The following is a 15,579-nucleotide window of genomic DNA, read 5'->3' as shown; positions in this document are numbered from 1 at the left end:
GTTGTACAAATTAATCAACTACTCGATAGCAAATTATGTTCTTATAAGTTTTAAATGCCAGTGGTCTAATCTGATTCAGTAAATTATGCTAAGCTAAGCTAAAAGTAATTGATTGATTATTGAAAAAAATAATGCTTTACTTAACATTTTTTTATTAAAAATTTGTTGTAAAAAGTAATCAACTACTCGATAGCAAATTATGTCCTTATACGTTTTGAATGCTAATGGTCTAATCTGATTCCATGATTTATGCTAAGCTAAAAGTGATTGATTGATTATTGAAAAAAAATACTGATTGATTAAATATTTTTAGTAAAAAAAAATTGTTGTACAAATTAATCTACTACTCAATAGCAAATTATATCCTCTTAAGTTTTAAATGCTAATGGTCTAATCTGATTCAATGAATTATGCTAAGCTAAAAGTGATCCCTCCAGACCTTTAGATTGGCTAAATGGATTTAAAAATGATAAAACTTAACAGTTTAACACTAGCGGAGATGTAAATTAGCCTATTTCCTTGTATATGTGATGTGTTCCCTTTAGAGTGAGAACTTCTTCAATTTCATTGTCATTATTTCTACCTGAAGAAATGGCATCAGTTAATCGGAGTAAACTCTACAGTCCATTCATTTATTTGTATTTAGCGAAACATACATACTAAAACACGCTGAACAGTTTTGATTCATTCACCAGTACTGTATCACTTAGTACCAGCATGCCAACCATGAATATATATATATCAACAATACTTGCACTTTACTGAAATTAGTGGCTGTCTGCACTCTGACCCGCCGTTTCCTCACTAACTTGGAGCTAATACTGTGTTCTAGATGGAAACTTTTGATAACACTATATTTGAGTACACAGATGAGCTCTGTATACCTTGCATATATGTGACGTGTGGCGTATCATAACCTGTCTGCATTTTAACGCGTGCTGTGAGAATTTGTGAAAGCTGATATGATCTGCAGCTGATGAAGCGCAACCCCAGTGTTTGTTTCTTGTTTGTTTCTGAACAGCTATGCAGTGTTTACATGCTGGGAGCTGTTTTAGGCTTCTCGATATTGTGGGTCACCAATGGCTGTTCATTTTAAATGGAAATGAAGTGTTTTTTTGTTTGTTTTTTTCGTAATGCAGTCCATATATTGTATTACAGAAGCCATGTTATATGAAGTCTGTTTTTCTGGTATTTAAGTGGATTGTTTAGGATTTAAGAAATTGCAAATGCAGTTTGGTCGGAGGTGCATGTGTTGGAGGGTTTGACTTATGAATTAAAAATATATATATTTTATTATCTTTATTTTGGCGTGGTGTTTTTAAATAAGAAGAATCAGACCAGCCCAAGGAAATGAAATATATATATATATATATATATATATATATATATATATATATATATATATATATATATATATATATATATAAAATATATATATATAAATATATATATATATAAATATATATATATATATATATAAATATATATATATAAATATATATATATATATATATATATATATATATATATAAATATATATATATAAATATATATATATATATATATAAATATATATATATATATATATATATGTATAAATATATATATATATATATATATATATATATATATATATATATATAAATATATATATATATATATATATATATATATATATATATATATATATTTTTTTTTTTTTTTTTTCGTAATGGAATTTTTATTCTTGCATATAGCTTTTTACATTTTATAACAACCCAAAAAACAATCCCCAAATAAAACAATCATCATCTGCAAATAAATAAGTAAATAAATAAAATAAACAAAATAATAATAAGCAAAACAACTACAAATACAGAGAAAAAATTATAATAACAAACCATTTACATACATGCATACACATGTACTTTCACTCAATCCACATGTAAGGTTTTTAAATGATTAAAGAATGCAATAAATTGTTGTTTTTCAAAAAAAAAAAAAAAAAAAAACTTCTCCCCTGCCTCTGATATTTTAATTTTCTCAAGTTTTTAAATCTTTACGCCACAATGAAATAGAGGGGGTTTGTGGGGAGGTCCAAGACAACAGTATTTTGCACATGCGAGAAGAGATGCAAAAGCCACAATCTCAGCGTGTCTCTGGTTTAAAGGTTGACACTGAGAGGGACCATGCACATGAGCTGTACCTGAGCTGATCATTGCCATTTTTTCTGTTGTTTACCTGTAAGAGTTAAAAGCCGTATCTAAAATATAAATTTCAGGTGTTGGTTAGTACAAAAACTACTTTTATTATGGAAAATATTTCTTCTATCGCATGCCGCTGCTTTTAGTTAGAAAATGGTTCAAATCAGCCTTTAGGCTCGCTCCTGTTGGTGTCTTCAATCTGGCAACCTGCGCTTGCGTGCGCTTTCAACAAGGTGTGCAATGCCTCGTTCAACCACTGGGTGTCAAACTTACATACTGCACCTTTAAAGCACATGCATATTATACATTTTACTCTGATGATTACAACTTCTACTCAACTATTAACTCAATTTAATATGCAGATCCTGTGATGTGACTTGTGAATGCGCACAATGTGAGATCAATGCTGAAACTAGATATATTGTGCAGCTCTAGTTGAATTGTATGAAAATTTACGATTTTTAAAAGGGGACATGGCATCAAACCCGCCTATCTGTCTGACCATATATCTATCCGTCCATCCATCTGTCTGTCTATTTGTCTGACCATCCATCCGTCCATCTATCTATCTATCTATCTATCTATCTATCTATCTATCTATCTATCTATCTATCTATCTATCTATCTATCTATCTATCTATCTATCTATCTATCTATCTATCTCTCTATGTCTATATCTCTTTTTCATTTTATTCCATCTATCTACCTGTCTGTCTGTCTGTCTGTTTGTCTGTTTATTTATCTGACCATCCATCCATCTGTCTATTTTTCCGTCTGTCTGTCTGTCTGTCTATCTGTATGTATGTTTATCACTGTCTATTTCGCTTTATTCTTTAAAAATGTTTCCACACATAATCCATTGTGGTTATTCAAACAAGGCATTCAATTATTAATTATAATTAGAACAATTAAATGAATCAATAATAATAATTATTAATAGTGTTATTTTATTGATACACTTGCATTGCAAGTTAGCAGTGTAAGAAAAAAAATATTAAAAATTTTAGTAAAAAGTTATACAAAATTTGGCGTACAAATTAGCCTACTGAATAGCACATTTTGTCCTGTTTTGAATGCATCTCTATGGAGGATTCGCCTGTCTGAGCCGCGGTGCGCCCTCTAGAGGCACTGAAGCTACTCACAGTTGCCGTAAAGTGTTGACATCTGCCGTCCTGTGTAAATGTGGATATATTCAACGCTTTATAAAGCGCATAATTTAAACAACCACACAGATAGAGGGGTTTTTAGTAGACACACGGCTGCTCCCTCTCAGCCGTTGTATCGCTTTAAAAGTCAATAGCACTGCATGTATTTTTAGCGCACAGATTTTAGCCAGTCAGTGACCGAAGACGCGTAAATATCAGCTCCAGTTATAGTGCAAGTGCATTTTGTGTGTGTTTACTGCACAGGACATGATGGTCGTGTTCAGGTTTGGTGTTATTTTGACTCCAGAGTGTCCTGATATAGAGGTGTTTGTGCTGGGCTCTCGGCCGGAGATGGGGCTCTGGGATACTGAGGTAAAATTGGTTTTAAATTCGGACAGTGTGACACAAAAACTTGTGACACTGTCCCTATATTGTTTACCATGGCAGCTACTTTGAATATTCGGTCTGAAGTCACATGCAAGTATGATTTGAAAACATTATCACTATTTATTTTGACTGAATAAATGTTTATAATATTGACTGTGTTCATTAACATTTATTGACTTAAATGTTAATGTTTCACTACCCTGCTGAAAAAAAAAAAAAACTGCTTAAACCAGCTTAGGATGGTTGTCTGGTTTTAGCTGGTTGACCAGACTGGTTTTAGAGGGGGTTTGGCCATTTCCAGGCTGATTCCCAGCCTGGTCTTAGCTGGTCAGGCTGGGAGATGACCAGCCTAGCCAAGCTGGGAGCCCAGCCACAACCAGCTATGTCCAGCTTAAACCAGACTGGTTTTAGCTGGATTTAGCTGGTCATGGCCAAAACCCCTCTAAAACCAGGCTGGTTAACCAGCTAAAACCAGCCAACCAGCCTAGGCAGGTTTAAGCTGGATTTTTCAGCAGGGTATTCAGAATTTGCGACGAATATTTTTGTGAAATTCAGATTATTAAGGAGAAAGTCTGAATGTGTGAATATAAAACTAACTTTACCTCAATCTGTGGGATCTGGAGCGGGCTGTGAAGATGAACCCGAGCCAGGGTCGGTCCTGCCGGGAGCCGTGCCTGTGGACCGGGGATGTGCTGCTGTCCGAGCCGCTCACGGATCCGCTGTGGTTTAAGTTCATAAAGCGGGTCGATGGGGACTTCATTTGGGAAGGTAAGTCAGGGTTTCAGCAGGTTTCACCAAGTCAAATGTAAGACTTTTAAAGGTAAGGCAATTTCAAAACGATGGTAATTCAATGTGGTTTACATAAACAAGAATTTAAGAAACGTAAAATATATGTATAACAAAATAAAAACAACAAAGCATACAAATAATTATGACAGACTACAATGTGTCAAAAAAGGTTTTAAAGGAATATTAAAGAAAAGAAAGGCATAGTAGCACAGTGCTCATTCAGTAAAGGCACAGCTAAACAGATGTGTGTTCAGTCTTGATTTGAATGTGCCTAATGTTGGAGCACATCTGATCATTTCTGGAAGCTGATTCCAGCTGCGGGAGGTGTAGTTGCTGAAGGGCTATTTACCTCGCTTTGACTGAACTTTTGGTATATATTAGTGGTGGGCCGATATTGCATTATTGTGCTGCGTTAACGTGAGACTCTTATCAGGCGATTAAAAAAATATCGCCATTAATCTATTCCCAAAGTTGGGTTGGTAGCTGGGTCTGTTCTACGCAAGCTATACCTGGCCGAATTAATAATAATAATAATAATAATAATTCCTTAAATTTATATAGTGCTTTTCTGGGCACTCAGAGTGCTTTTCAACATTGGGGGGGGGGGGGGGGGTGTCTTCTTATCCACCACCAGAATTGCACTGTAGGTGGCGAGAACGAGTCTTCGAACCTGTGTGTATCCTACTGTGAAATGACCACATCAAACATGACGTGCTAACATGGATGCAGTTCACTAGAGGGATTCTGATTAATGTCAGCTCCACATCTAACTATCAGGCACCTGCAGAGTTTATGCGATCGAGTAAAACATATACAAATAAGATAGAGCGGGTGCTTTTTAAAATAAACAACGGTGAATGAAAGTCAAACCGGTGAGCCGTCTGACAAAAACAGTGCCCTTCTGAATCAAATCCGCAGGATGCCCTTCTGGATCTTTCACTTACTTCGAAGGCACTCCTGACTACGCTTACATGGACATCTGTAGCCTAGTTACCTGCCTTTATAGACAATAATATAATTAAGGTGTTTACGTGAAGTGCTATCATGTAAGAGTTTTCTGTAATCTTGGGTGACTAACTGCAGTTCTCAGTTTCACTTTAATTCATGAACATTTCATTCATGCCCACGTGAAAAACTGGGGTATGACCCCCCATTCACACGGAGCGTCAGCGTCAACGCTTCCCATTCACTTTGAACTTTACAAGCGCCGACGGAAGCGTCAGCCAATCAGATCGCTGTATGCAAATACACCAGCTAGACAGTGGCGTATTGCTAACTCAATATCATTGGCTGACGCTTCTATGACGATCGCTTCAGCCCCAACTTCAGACACGCCTTCAGTCATGCGTTGACGCTGAAGCCCCGTGTGAATGGGCTGTTAGACGCAAATAAGGAGTAAGGACTGGTAAGAGTTTTATGGATCTTGTCGGAAAGTCCTACATGCTGGTAATAATTTCATTGCGGTGTTTACTTCAAAAAATGTCACCAGGAAGTGTTGAAGCATAACACGTGTTATTGCAAGGCTGATAATTAAACCAGATTGTTAAATATGGAGTTAATAAATTAAACTTCTGTTAAAAGTTTTATTGAGATGGCTTGTTTGGTGATTGGATGAGTGTCGACTTGATTGGGAAGCTTTTACATGCAGATAAAAAAATTGAGATCTCTTTAAAATCACTTAAGACCTACAGTACAATATTTCAGTGAATTGAATACTGTTTAAGACCTAATATTTTGATTTGGAAATATTCGACATTTTAATACTTTTTAAGACCCCGCGGACACCCTGATATGTGAGGAGGTGTGGACGACAGAAACGCAGTGTTTCAATTCAAACGAGTCTTCATTCATTCATTTTCTTGTCGGCTTAGTCCCTTTATTAATCCAGGGTCGCCACAGAGGAATGAACCGCCAACTTATCCAGCAAGTTTTTACGCAGCGGATGCCCTTCCAGCCGCAACCCATTCCTGGGAAGTCTCTCAAATCAGTTTTAAATAAAAGATCATGTTGAATAAAGGAGAAAAGCTGTAATGCATTATTTGGTCACAGGATGGTGCCGCTGATCCACAGTCAGACAGGAGATCATGATTTTATCAACTTTTTGTCTTAATTTTTTTGATAGACAAATTAATTGGCTAACCCAGCCTATGCTCTCTTAAATTAATAATGTTGTTTTGTAAATTTAACAGTATGTGTTTTGATAAGATATGACCTTTAATTAAAAAACACAACCCAAACACACACGCACACATATATTTATATATATATATATATATATATATATATATATATATATATATATATATATATATATATATATATATATATATATATATATACACATACACACACACACACACACACAGTTGAAGTCAGAATTATTCACCCGCGTTTATTTTTTTCCCCCCCAATTTCTGATTAATGTAGAGCAGATTTCTTTAATCCATATTTAAACATAATAGTTTTATAACTGATTTATTTTATCTTTGCCATGATGACAGTAAATAATATTTTACTATATATTTAAGACACTTCTATACAGTTCAAAGTGACATTTAAAGGCTTAACTAGGTTATTAGGTTAACTAGGCAGGTTAGGGTAATTAGGCAAGTTATTGTATAATGATGGTTTGTTCTGTAGACTATCGAAAACAAATATTGCTTAAAGGGGCGAATAATATTGTCTTTTAAATGGTGTTTAAAAAATTAAAAAACTGCTTTAATTCAAGCCGAAATCAAACAAATAAGACTTTCTCCAGAAGAAAAAATATTATCAGACATACTGTGAAGATTTCCTTGCTCTGTTAAACATCATTTGGGAAATATTTAAAAAAATAAAATAAAATAAAAAAATTCAAAGGGGGGCTAATAATTCTGACTTCAACTGTATGTGTGTTCACTCTGACACTTTGTTTTATTCGTAACCACAATTATGTACCTTGTGGAAAAGCATTTCACTGTGATGAGAGTAAACGTTGAGATTTACTTTGGGAGCAAAGCAACAAATATTAAAAAGCTAAGAAAAAAAAAAAACGAAGGAGCATTTAAACCTCCAAACACGGCCTGTTTTGTCAGACCTGTCGTAGCGGTTTTCTCATTCTGTCATGTTTCTCATACGGATGAATACGCCCGTGTGCGACAAACGGGGGGATCTGCTCCAGTGCTCACGCCTTCTGTTGACTGAGGTTTTGATTGAGCCATTGTTTGCTGGCGTCTTGTGAGAACGGCTGAGATTTTCATTGTGTGGAGACACCATTGTGTTCTGCTGATTGAAATGATGGCAGCCGCAGCGCATGAATTGTCTCTGAGCCCGCCTCAGGTAAGCAAGCATGAGTTGATAGTCCTCCAGCTGAGCTAAAACTACTCGGATCAGTGGAGTGAATCAACTGGCCGTGTCCAGACGTGGATTGGTTTAACTTTAGGACATTCTGGCCTGTTTATTTTTGTTTCACACTCATACACTACGGACAATTTAGCTCACCCAATTCACCTATAGCACATGTCTTTGGACTTGTGGGGGAAAACCCACAGAGGAAACTCACATCAACACGAGGAGAACATGCAAACTCCACACAGAAACTGACTCAGCTGAGGCTCGAACCAGTGACCTTCTTGCTGTGAGGCGATCGTGCTACCCACTGCGCCACCATGATGGCCGAGGATAAATAAATGACACTATATTACATTCTGAGTGAACTATACCTTTAAGACTTGCACTGATTTGCATACTGTGAGTGTTTGTGACACATGCAGCGTGTAATGGAGGTTTAAGACTAATTAACCTGAGACTTGCACAGGTTTAGCTCATGACTCAGTGTTGTTTGCTGTGTGGGCTTCAGTGGTGAGACAGCGGCTGAAGTGATAAACGCTGGACAAATATAAAACTCCCACGTACTTCCAGGATGAAGGCGAGTTTGGGACGAGAACGAGCTCAGGAAGCCATCCGCTCTCCCTCATTACTGTGCAGTACATGTAGCGGTCCGCTGCAGTTTTGTCAATGCAAGGACTCATTTGAATGTTTATTATGTTATGAATCAAGCTTATGGAATTTATGCAGAATTACAGGCATTACAGGAAGTGGCTGAATTAATGATAGGAGCCCTCCGCTTTTAGATGTGAACTCTTTGAGGTCGTGAACGCGTGACCTTCGGAGTCTGACAAAAACACAGGCATTTAATTGGCTATTGACCTTGCCCTTCAGAAATGCAAGGCTTTCATGTAAAGCAGCTTTTCTGTGGAGGGATAATAATGAGGATTTTGAAACTTTTTTTTTAAAGAGGCGCTTCAACTTTGTGACGCACGAAGCAAATCTGCGTTGGTTTCTTTTCATTGGTTGCTTTTGTCATCTATGTTTAGCTCTGTTTCCTGTTGCATGTCTGTGATTACATCGAAAGTGACGAGAGTGTCAAAGTAGCCGGAAGTCATTCATTGAACGAGACTATGGCTGCGTCCGAAACCGCCTACTACTCAGTAGGTACTGCATTTGAATTTAAACGTACTACTCGGCCGTTAGAAAAGTTCGTTCTATACAGTATGAATGTGAAAAGTATGAATAGTATTCGGACGTACTACATCCGCCATTTTGTCATGGTCACGTGACCTACCTGCGTCAGTTGCGTCGCTTTACTTCCATTCATGAATTCGCTCGCGGGGCATCATGGGATAGCGCAGCATGCATGGGATGCGCACTCCGGAATCTCGCCGGAAGTAGTAAGTCATCCGGGTACTTCTCGCATACTGATTTTCGAATTCTATGAATTCGGACACACTACTTGGCTTGCATACTGATTTTGGCGTACTATATAGTATGGAAGTATGGCTGCGTCCGAAACCGCATACTTCCATACTATACAGTACGCTAAAATCAGTGTGCGAGCCGAGTAGTATGTCCGAATTCATAGAATTCGCTTGTTAAGTGTGACGTCACGCGAAGCGGCTTCCGGGTCCAAGCGCTCTATTTAACTAAATGAGGAGACTCATGAAATGGTAATAATAAACGTTTACAAAGCGATTTAATGCTTTCGAAAATCACGATCGCAGTATATATATATGTCCATGCCTAATATCCGATGGCCAGAAAGTGATTAATTTTTTTTATAAATTGTTAAATTTTTGGTATTTGTTATGCAGCAAGCCCAGAGATTGTTGTGTACACTATGATTTGATATGAAATTAACTTTAATGTGTGATAGGAATAAAACGTGATCATAAACGAATGATTTCTCCACTCAAATGAATGGCGGCTTGGACCCGGAAACAATATTACATACGTCACAAACACGTCACCACTTATCAAGCAGATTCGAAAATCAGTATGCGTGAAGAACCCGGATGACTTAGTACTGCCGACGAGATTCTGGAGTGCGCATCCCATGCACGCTGCGCTATCCCATGATGCCCTGCGAGCGAATTCATAAATGGGAGTGAAGCAACGCAATTGACGCAGGTAGGTCACGTGACCATGACAAAATGGTGGATGTAGTACGTCCGAATTCCATTCACATTCATACTGTATAGAACAAACTTTTCTAACGGCCGAGTAGTACGTTTAAATTCAAATGCAGCACCTACTGAGTAGTAGGCGGTTTCGGACGCAGCCTATATTTGGGACTAAATTTGTTTTTAATTCCACCTCTACAGTATAATTAGGCTAGAATGAGATTGTTTTTTGAAATGTAACTTTAGCGTAGTGTTAACATAAGTGTGAAAGATTAAATAAAACAATTAGTTGGTTGTAGATTAGAACTCTGTTTTGGTCAATTCAGTCACAAATTGAATGTTTTCCAATGCATTATAATTCTACTCACATCTCTTTTGTCACAAAAAAGAAAAACAAAAAGATTTAATTTTTGGAATAAAGTTAATTTAGTCTTAATGTTAAGTCTTAATGTTAAAAATACAGTGGGGAATAATCATCCTGAGACCATAATGACCATTTAATTATTTAAATGTTCGTCTACCGAATCAATGACAGAATGATCAGAATTGCTTTTAAAATATTAGAAATTCATTTTCTTGTCGGCTTAGTCCCTTTATTAATCCGGGGTCGCCCCAGCGGAATGAACCGCCAACTAATCCTGCAAAATATTAGAAATTAAATATGGGTCAGTTGACATTTCTGTGTGGAGTTTGCATGTTCTCCCCGCATCCGCGTGGGTTTCCTCCAGGTGCTCCGGTTTCCCCTTGTCCAAATACATGCAATACAGGTGAAATGGGGAGGCTAAATTGTTCGTAGTGTATGAGTGTGTGTGTGTGGATGTTTCCCAGAGATGGGTTGCGGCTGGAAGGGCATCCGCTGCGGAAAAACTTGCTGGATAAGTTGGCGGTTCATTCCGCTGTGGCGACCCCGGATTAATAAAGGGACTAAGCTGACAAGAAAATCAATTCATTTGTATGGATAGGTTCCACAGAGATGGATTGCAGCTGGAAGGGCATCCTCCGCATAAAATATATGTTGGATAAGTTGGCGGTTCATTCCGCTGTGTCGACCTCAGAATAATAAAGGGACTAAGCCAAAAAGAAAATACAGGAATGGAAACAACAAAAGGTGACGCAGTGGCGCAGGTAGTGCGGTCGCCTCACATTAAGAAGGTCAGTTGGTGTTTCTGTGTGGAGTTTGCATGTTCTCCCTGCGTTCGCGTGGGTTTCCTCGGGGTGCTCTGGTTTCCCCCACAGTCCAAAGACATGTAGGTTACAGGTGAATTGGGTAGGCTAAATTGTACGTAGTGAATAAGTGTATATGGGTGTTCCCCAGAGATGGGTTGAGGCTAAAAGGGCATCCGCTGCGTAAAACGTGCTGGATAGGTTGGCGGTTCATTCTGTTGTGGCGACCCGAGATTAATAAAGGGAATAAGCCGACAAGAAAATGAATGAATGAATGAATGAGATAAGAAAACAACAGAAACAGAATGTCAAAAAAGCTCTTTTATTTGCATAATCCACACAAAAAAAGCATTTGACATATACGAAATATTAATGAAAAATGCTTTTGCACATCACACATGCAGTCACATGAGATTTCTAAGACATTATATCAATGATTTTGTTGAAATGGCGAGAATTCTAGGCAGTTAATACAGTAGGTTTCTTCTCATCCTCTCATTTATCCCAGTTTGAAGTGTTGTGTTGATGTCTGTCTGTAGGCAGTGGGCCACATCACAACCGGTGCTGTGTGTATGATGACAGAAACATGGTGGATGGGATTCACTGTCATCCGATTGGTCACTGGATCCAGGAGACGGGCCACACAGATGAGATGAAACACACCACCAACTTCTACTTCAGCATAGCAGGACAGCAGGCCATGCACTTCTCTCAGTACGTGCGAATAAACTTCCTATCCTCTAGGTCAGGACTATCAGTCCTTTAGGGTGGAGCTATTAGTCCTTTAAGGAGGGGCTATCAGGATTTTTAGGGTGGATCTCTCAGTCATTTAGGGCTGGGCTATTAGTTCTTTTGAAGGGAGCTGTAAGTCCTTTAGGGCAGGGCTATCAGTCATTTAGGGTGGTGCTATGACTGCATTAGGGCGGAGCTATCAGTTATTGTGGGTGGAGCTTTCATTATGTTAGTGCAGGGCTATCAAGTCATTTTGGATGGGGCTGTAAGTTCTTTAGGGCAGGGCGATCAGTCATTGAAGGCAGAATTATAAGTGTCTTAGGCCGGGGCTATCATTAATTTTGGATGGGGCTGTAAGTCCTTTAGGGGGGCGGAGCGATCAGTGTTTTAGGGGCCGATTCTCAAATCCACAAATAGTAGCATCTAATTACCCAGAAGCATTTGTATTTTATTTCCCTGCTCTCTCTTTAATCGTGTGTGTGTGTGTGTGTGGTGTTTCAACAGCACTGTATAATTAGCTCTATGACTCTGAGCCTCTGGTCTCTTTTGGCAGTGAGCTTTAAAAGCTTGTTTCGTTTAACCTCTGACCTTGCTCTAAAGGCAAAAAAAGTTAAGAGTGTAGGTGGATTAAAAAAAAAAGTCTGGGTCATTGAGTCCGGTGTAGGGGAATCCATTAGAGTAAAGACAGATTTACAGTGTCAGAACGGCTGTGTAACTCTGAGAGGGCAGAGATGCTATGTCTTGCTATGACAGAATGCACAGTCATCTCCAATAAAGAGAGTCAAAAACACTGAAGAACTGCAGGTAAGGAGCATCTCCACTTCTTAACAGCAATTAAACACCCACTAAACATCTCAACGAAATGCGTAATTCTGCGTTATGGTTTGCTGCACTTTTCGTGTGATGTCATTTTGTGTCAAATACATGAGTCAAGGGCATTGATTGTTGTATGTATCATCTATCCTAAAAGCATTCTTCAAGGGCCATCAGACCTCCCCTGTCTCAGCAGGGTGTTATCACACCTCTAATGTGAACAAAGTCAGGAAAGTGTGTGAGGGCGTACTCGCACTATTGGCTCATTTCGGGTCGGTACGGGTCGGGTCGGTACGGGTCACCTTTATCAGGCTTGCGTTTCCACCACAAAGGGTACCCTTTTTGGTGGGCGTGGTGTATGACAAAGTTTAAATAGACGTCATGGTCGCTCGAATAAATGTCTAAAGTAAAGCTGTACGGGTCGTTTACATATCATATGAGAAGCACTTCTCACAAAACAGAAGCTTTATACACATAAATACTTGTTTATAAATGTTTATTACTTACTTTTCTATGAACAGGAGTTGATAATAACTGCAGATCAATGACAGTGTGAAATAGGCTACTGTAACGTCTGTAATTATATTAAATAAATATATAAATGCAACATATATGAACACATACAGCCCCTTACAATCTCCGATATATTATTAATTACAGAAAAACTACACACATCATACATTTAGTACTTATTTGAGTTCAAAAACACACGCAATAGAGCCCACAGTCAGCGCAAACCTCTCATCTGTGTCTGTAATCTTCAGCAGCACATGCAAACTCTGTTAAAGAGTAATTTTGTTATTCCCTGTTCATAATAGTACAAAAGGCAAAGATAAACATGGCAGTTTGTTCATGATTCAGGTTGTTAAACACTTTTGCTCCTGTGTTTTGCCGGGTTTCTCCTTTTTTCCACGCTTTACTCTCGCGCTTGTCTTTTTGTCGCTTATTTTATGCATATAGTAACGTTATCTCCATGTAATCTCTCGGCTGTGTATTAGAACATGGCGGATCCTTTGTTTACGTTCTGTGTAGCTCCAGGAGCTCGTGACGTATCTCTGTAACCAATCAGCGTTCGGCTGCGCGTGTAGCTCCACCTTTTGGTACCCTTTCTCGTCGAAAGGTGCCGAAAAAAGTGGTACGGTACGGTTTGGTTCGGTACGCTTTTTGACAGTGGAAACGGCCATAAAAGCCGTTTCCCGAACCGTACCGTACCGTACCGTACCACTCAGTGGAAACGGGCCATATGCTATCCGAACCATGCCCAGGCCCATTTCCTAGATTATTAGAGAAGTGTGAGTGCTCTGAATCGAGCTCAGGCGCGGTTCACTTGGCCAGCTCTAGCCCGGTTGGAAGAGGTGTGCCAGAGCGTGGTTCACTTGGGCTTTGGCATGGTATGCTTGTGTGTGAGTGCAAAGCTCGCCTGAGCCTGAAGACAAGACGAGACTTTTAAGGGACTGTTCCATATGGATTATTTAATCATTTTTACTGTTTAATGAACACATCTACTGTCGTAGATTATTAAAGACGCAAACCCCTAACTGCACGACAGCTGCACCTTCAGCAAACCTCCTAATTCCTGCAGCATGAGGACTTTATTATTGTTTATGAGCGTCAAAAGTGGCTGATCTGTTCAGCGAAATATCTGACTGTGTTACTTTATATCAGATTACTTAAATAGTATAACTAAAGAAATCTCCACTGTGCTGAGCAAGAGTGCTTAATGAGCGGTGCATCATCGATGAATGTAATGTGAGTGCGGGCCGTCGGGGGAGATGAGAGAGGGGACAAGCATACTTTGGCCTGGTTGAAGGAAACTGTACATAGTGTGAGTACGCCCTGAGTCAAGCTCTGATTAGGTGGGAGTGTCTGGGGAGGGAAGAGGGAAGGGTTTTCATAAAAATGGGAGTTTTTGGTTTGAGCACACGCTTATTTTTTTACAGAGGCAAAACAACACACAGACGCCGATGAGAAAGACAGTGACTGTGTTTACATGGACATCAGTGATCTAATTATTTGCCAAATTCTTAATTTGTCAACTTTAACTGCAGTTTGGCACTTTCACTTTCATTCAGGAACATTTCATGCATGCCCCCGTGACAAACGAGATATAGTAACTATTGGTTCGAACCAAGTCTTTCTCATGAGTTAAGGCTGAAAGCTTAAAGACGTCACGTTGTACTGGCTGGTACAGACATCCAGTCTACATACTGGAATACATGCAAGGATCTTATTGTCGTGATGCAGCTTTAAAAATTATTTTTAAACCGGATGAACGTATTGGCTTGAAAAAGCGCAAAAACAACCAATTTTCAACAATTTACAAACTAGCCTAGAGCACGACATCTGCTGTTAGAAACTAGCCTAGAGCGCCATCTGCTGTTAAAAACTAGCCTAGAGCACGACATCTGCTGCTAAAAACTAGCCTAGAGCGACATCTGCTGTTAAAAACTAGCCTAGAGCACGACATCTGCTGTTAAAAACTAGCCTAGAGCACGACATCTGCTGTTAAAAACTAGCCTAGAGCACGACATCTGCTGCTAAAAACTAGCCTAGAGCGCCATCTGCTGTTAAAAACTAGCCTAGAGAATGACATCTGCTGTTAAAAACTAGCCTAGAGCGCCATCTGCTGTTAAAAACTAGCCTAGAGCAACATCTGCTGTTAAAAACTGGACTAGAGATTGACATCTGCTGTTAAAAACTAGCCTAGAGCACCATCTGCTGTTAAAAACTAGCCTAGAGCACCATCTGCTGTTAAAAACTAGCCTAGAGAATGACATCTGCTGTTAAAAACTAGCCTAGAGCACCATCTGCTGTTAAAAACTAGCATAGAGCGTCATCTGCTGTTAAAAACTAGCCTAGAGCACGACATCTGCTGTTAAAAACTAGCCTAGAGCAACATTTGCTGTTAAAAACTAGCCTAGAGCAATA

The 15,579-nt window shown here is 38.8% G+C and overlaps 1 protein-coding gene across 1 annotated transcript in view; it reads left to right on the top strand.

Annotated features, from left to right (window-relative positions):
- Positions 1 to 3,411: 3,411 nt before the first annotated feature.
- epm2a (EPM2A glucan phosphatase, laforin) overlaps positions 3,412 to 15,579 on the top strand; it is a 31,388-nt gene continuing 19,220 nt past the window's right edge. The window contains exons 1-3 of the mRNA XM_005170563.6: positions 3,412 to 3,700; positions 4,339 to 4,483; positions 11,646 to 11,820. Of these exons, the coding sequence (XP_005170620.1) occupies positions 3,596 to 3,700; positions 4,339 to 4,483; positions 11,646 to 11,820 (425 nt within the window). The 5' untranslated portion in view covers positions 3,412 to 3,595. The remainder of the gene's footprint in view (positions 3,701 to 4,338; positions 4,484 to 11,645; positions 11,821 to 15,579) is intronic.

The sequence above is a fragment of the Danio rerio genome, chromosome 23 (genome assembly GCF_049306965.1).
Source record: "Danio rerio strain Tuebingen ecotype United States chromosome 23, GRCz12tu, whole genome shotgun sequence".
Lineage (NCBI taxonomy): Eukaryota > Metazoa > Chordata > Actinopteri > Cypriniformes > Danionidae > Danio > Danio rerio.
This window is presented reverse-complemented; position numbering and strand designations above follow the sequence as displayed.